The sequence below is a fragment of the Vipera ursinii genome (assembly GCF_947247035.1).
Source record: "Vipera ursinii genome assembly, chromosome: 3".
Taxonomy (NCBI): domain Eukaryota; kingdom Metazoa; phylum Chordata; class Lepidosauria; order Squamata; family Viperidae; genus Vipera; species Vipera ursinii.
Window position 1 is genome coordinate 3,421,356 of NC_139516.1, and position 5,267 is coordinate 3,426,622.

Below are 5,267 nucleotides of genomic sequence, written 5' to 3' on the forward strand. Positions count from 1 at the left end.
CTCCTCCCAAACTTCCCAGCTGGCTTTAATACGCGTGTTGGGCACCTCCGAGGATGCGAGGCGCGGCGCGAGTGGCGTGGAGGTATTGGGAAAGGGCACCACGCGGCGATCGCGGCCGGGGGCGGCGCTGGGTGGCCATGCAAAGCGAAGGCAGCCGGAGCATCCATTCCGACAACGTCTCCGAGGTCCACGAGGTGCCCGTGCGGGTCATCATCAGACCCATCCCGCCGGTCCTGGACGAGAGTAAAGTGGAAAGTCTCATGAAGACCATCCAGGTACGGCTGGGTTCCCACAACCCCGGGTCAGGTGGCGGTGACTCGGGTTGCTCTTCCGCCGTCGGGGTTTAAATCGGATCTTGCGGGTCCCTCCGACTGCCGGCCACCTGCGGGGGGGGGCGGGGCGGGGGGGGGGTTGGGCTTCGGAAAAAGGAAGGGTTTGTTTTTTAATTTTTTTTATTAAATGTATATATGAAATTACGGTGGAACGTTGCAACAGTTGTCCCGTTTTTCAGCGCCATTGCAGCTTTTAAGTGGTCGCTAAAGAAACAGTAGGAATTCCACATTTACAGTGCAATTCTGAGATTTCCTGGTGGCCTCCCGTCCCAGGCCTAGCCAACTCTGACCTTTTGGGCGTCTCAAAGTCAGCTAAGGCTGGTGAGAGGCTGCCCCCTAGTGGGCAGCAAAGTAAGATAACCTTCCTAGTTGAGTTAAAGGTAAAGGTAAAGTTTCCTCCGCACATGCGTGCTAGTCGTTTCCGACTCTAGGAGCCGGTGCTCATCTCCATTTCAAAGCCGAAGAGCCAGCGCTTGTCCGAGGACGTCTCCGTGGTCATGTGGCCGGCATGACTGGACGCCAAAGGCGCACGGAACGCTGTTACCTTCCCACCGGAGTGGTTCCTATTTTTCTACTTGCATTTTTACGTGCTTTCGAACTGCTAGGTTGGCAGAAGCTGGGACGAGTAACAGGCGCTCACTCTGTTACGCAGCACTCGGGATTCGACCCGCCAAACTGCCGACCTTCTGATCGACAAGCTCAGCGTCCTAACCCACGGAGCCACCGCGTCCCTTTCCTAGTTGAGTTAGGATCCTAGAAAGATTAATGCAGCTAGGTTACTAGCATTGCAGGCGACTGTGGCTGAATTCACACAGCCCATGTAAGCTTAATAATTATGGTGTTCGTCTGGATGGGCAAGCTCAGGGTGATGGCCAGCTTTATACAAGAGAGGAGGCCACGATCCTCCCAATGCCTTGAACCACACAGTACTCAAGCCTCTGACCATGTTTAGAGTGCCATCTTATTATTGAGTCACACACACACACACACACACACACACACACACACACTCCCCCAGGAGAGGGGGAAGGCTGATGTGGGGGAATCAGTTCTGAGCAGAATCAATTAAATCCAGTTGATATATAGAGATAAAAGAGAAAGAAAGAAAGAAAGAAAGAAAGAAAGAAAGAAAGAAAGAAAGAAAGAAAGAAAGAAAGGAAAGAGGGAGAAAGGGAAAGGTAAGGAAGGAAGGAAAGAAGAAAAATAGAAGGAAAGAAAAAAATAGAAATAAGGAACGAAAGAAGAATAAAAATAGAAAAAGAAGGAAAGGAAGAAAGAAAAATAGAAGAAAGGGAGGGAGGGAGGAAAAAAGAAAAACGGAAAATGAGAGAGAATGAAAATAGAGAAAGAAGGGAAGGAAGGAAAGAAAGAAAAAGATGAATGGAAATGAGAGAGAAAGCAAAAGGAAATAAGTTACCTTTTTAGAACAATCCTACAGATTTCCAATGGGAATTTTTTTTAATTTGGGGAGGGGGGGTCTGGCATTATGGGAAATGTTTTCTTCCCTGTTTTATTGCCTTAGAAATTCCCTTTTTGGTGTCTAGAGCAAAACCTACGCGAAACCCACGCTGCATTCTGTGTAGTCAATTTTCAAGTCCATTTTAACATTGGTATTTATTCTTTTAAAGGGACGCGGTGGCTCAGTGGGTTAGGACACTGAGCTTGTCGATCAGAAGGTCGGTAGTTTGGCGGGTCGAATCCCGAGTGCCGCGTAACAGAGTGAGCGCCTGTTACTTGTCCCAGCTTCTGCCAACCTAGCAGTTCGAAAGCACGTAAAAATGCAAGTAGAAAAATAGGGACCACTCCGGTGGGAAGGGAACGGCGTTCCGTGCGCCTTTGGCGTCTAGTCATGCCGGCCACATGACCACGGAGACGTCCTCGGACAAGCGCTGGCTCTTTGGCTTTGAAACGGAGATGAGCACCGGCCCCTAGAGTCGGAGACGACTAGCACGCACGTGCGGGGGAACCTTTACCTTTACCTTTTATTTATTCTTTTGTTCTCTTAAATGTGTTATCTTGTTGCTTTGACTCAAGGGTAAGTCAAGCTGAACTCGTCCTTCCCTCCCTCTCTCCCCCCCTCCCTCCCTCTCTCCTTTTTTTTTTTAGGAGGAGCCTGACCGGGTCCCCCCAATTGATGTCCTCTGGATCAAAGGCAGAGAAGGTGGAGATTACTTCTACTCTTTTGGAGGGTGTCACCGTTACGCAGCCTACAAGCGCTTGAACAAGGAGACCATCCCGGCTAAAATCATCCGGTCGAACCTCAGCGACCTGCGGACTTACCTGGGCTCTTCTCTCCCCGACTTGCGATAGGTGGGGGCTTTCTCCTCCCTCCTCGCCGCCCCCCCCAACCGCCAGTTCCAGACCATCCTTGGACCTTTTGAATCTTGGAGAAGAGAGCTGGACCCGAGGATTGCTCTTTGTCTCCTTTGCCCGACATTCAACAATGAGGACTAGCAGTCCATCTCTCTGTTGGGTGTAGAGTGGCTCAGCTCCGTGTCTCTCAACCTTGTGTCGCTTGAAGATGGGTGGACTTCAACTCCCAGGATTCCCCAGCCAGCCGTTGCAAAATCCAGATGGCCTCTAGGTGGCAGCAGAGCACTGTTCTGTTATCTCTTTGCTGTGTCTCTTTGCCATGGCTGATGGATTCTGGGAGTTGAAGTCCGCCCATCTTCCAAGTGGCAACAGAACTCGGCTGGCTGGGGAATTCTGGGAGTTGAAGTCCACAAGTCATAAAAGGGCCGAGTTTGAAGACCCTTGTAGTGGACAGTAAAAATCAGTGGCTACTGCTTGGTTGTGAGCAATGGGCTAAGCTGGCATTTGGTATTGTGTCTCACATGTAAATCATCTTTATTTTTTATTTAATTTTTATAAAATGTATACGCTGCCCACCTCGTATCCGACGACTCTCGTCTAGTCTTCCTTGTGCGGTCCTGCAGGCTGGGGAAGATGGGCGTTGTAACCCAACCTGGTCAGAAAGCCACAGGGTTGGGAGAGCTACCAAAAAAAACCACACCCAAGACTAAACAGGACATTGCACTACACAACGTCCACCACCAGAGGGTAGCAAAGAGAGACAGAGCATCCTTAACACTCTAGATCACTTGTGGACTTCAATTCCCAGAATTCCTCAGCCAGCTGTGCTCACTTGAAATCCACAAGTCATAAAGTGGCCCAGGCAGGTTCGGCATGTCGCCGGTTCGTCTTGCCTGGCTGTTCTGTGCGGTGAGGAGAATGCACCGCTGCCTGCCAAAACCAGGCTGGGGGGTCTGGGCAGCGTAGCGCAGGTAACGTGGACTCTCATCCCGCTCGCGACGTCCCCTCCCCCGGTCCATGAAATCGACAATGATCTCTTTGGTTTTTCCGGCATTTAAAACTAGGCTGTTTTTCCTTACACCAGTTCACCAGCTCCGAATGGTCACTAAGTGAATTGTTGTAAATTGAGGACTATCTGCAACGACATGAAAAATGAGACGGGAGGATTAGGGGTACAGCACGTGGGTGTCTCCCCCCGCACCTGCCGCAATATAGTTAGTCCTCGCGCTTACGACCAGTTGCTTAGCGACTGCTCGAAGTTACGATGGACCTCCCTGGGGGTCGCTTAACGGTCTGGATTCAAACTTCCGACAGCACCCTTCGGACCGATCGGCAACGCTGACAGCTGTTCGTCAGCAAGCAGGGGGGGGGAAGGGTTGTTTTTAAAAGCAGGTCAGTTGAATGAGCGAGAAGATCCAGGGTTCAAGGCGGGAGAAGAAGATGGAGTTCTGGGTTTTAATCACGGTGGATTTCTCTTTGGAACCGCCAGAAAGGTTGAATTTTGATGGGGGTCCAATCCTAGAAAAGTGGGGTGGGGGGCAGGAAGCAGGAGTGAAAGAAATCTCTTTCTGGGCAAAAAAGATCCAGCAGAGGGCGCTCTTTCCCTGCTAAGACAGACAATTCAGGGACTTCCCAGTTCCTTATGGAAAAGGCGGACTCTGAACTCGGAGCTCACTGAAGATCTGCCTAAATCTTTTTCTTCTTGATTTGTCTTCCGGCTTTTTTTGAAATCCAATAATGCTATAAATGAAAGCATTATTGGTGTGACGTCACCAGGCTAGGAACCAGCAGACGGTTTCTATTTTTCCCACCACGACAACCCTGCGGGTGAGTTGGGCTGCGAGAAAGGGACTGGCCCAAAGTCACACCGCAGGCTTTTGTGTCTAAAGCTAGAACTAGAACTCAGCGTCTCCTAGTGACTGGCCCAAAAATCACCCAGCCAGCTTTCATGCCTAAAGCTAGAACTAGAATTCACCGTCTCCTGCTAATTGGCCCAAAGTCACTCAGCCAGTTTTTGTGCCTAAAGCGGGACTAGAATTCACCATCTCCTGGTGATTGGCCCAAAGTCACTCAGCCAGTTTTTGTGCCTAAGGTGGGACTAGAACACACCGTCTTTGGGTGAGTAGCCCAAAGTCACCCAGCTGGCTTTTGTGCCTAAGGTGTAACTAGAATTCAGTATCTCCTGATGATTGGCCCAAAGTCACCCAGCCAGTTTTTGTGCCTAAGGCAGGACTAGAACTCACTGTCTCCTGGTGACTGGTGTTGTGATTCAGCGTCAGCCTGTGGTACCGGCAGCTGAGTCGGATGATTCTGAAGAGGAGGAGGAGGGGTTTGGAGAGCCTTTGGTGTTAGAGGGAGGCTCTGATGCACTAGAGGACTCTCAGCCTGGCCCCTCCCGTCATGTTCCTCATCAGACTCAGCCGTATGAGCACGAGGCATTGGATGTAGATGATTCACAGCTGGATCTATTCAGGGACGCTAGGAGCAGGAGGCAATCCAGCAGAGCAGAACAGAGAAAGGCCATGAGGCAACTCGGTGAGAGGAGGAGAAGGCAACGAGAAGCCACGCCTTGGGACTGCTGATAAAAGGGGAAGGTGTGGGAGGTGCTGGTTGCTGAAGGCA

At 50.7% G+C, this 5,267-nt stretch overlaps 1 protein-coding gene across 1 annotated transcript; it reads left to right on the forward strand.

Annotated features, from left to right (window-relative positions):
- SRXN1 (sulfiredoxin 1) lies at window positions 1-3,221 on the forward strand. The gene is made up of 2 exons (XM_083360150.1): window positions 1-275; window positions 2,439-3,221. The coding sequence occupies exons 1-2, from the start codon at window positions 54-56 to the stop codon at window positions 2,640-2,642; spliced, it is 426 nt and encodes a 141-aa protein (XP_083216276.1). The 5' UTR covers window positions 1-53; the 3' UTR covers window positions 2,643-3,221.
- Window positions 3,222-5,267: the final 2,046 nt, after the last annotated feature.

Bases quoted from the DNA above. Each gene is read 5' to 3' on its own strand.
- SRXN1 (XM_083360150.1), top strand. From the start codon at position 54: ATGCGAGGCGCGGCGCGAGTGGCGTGGAGGTATTGGGAAAGGGCACCA. The intron at 276-2,438 runs GTACGGCTGGGT...TTTTTTTTTTAG, and splicing joins GTCTCATGAAGACCATCCAG to GAGGAGCCTGACCGGGTCCC.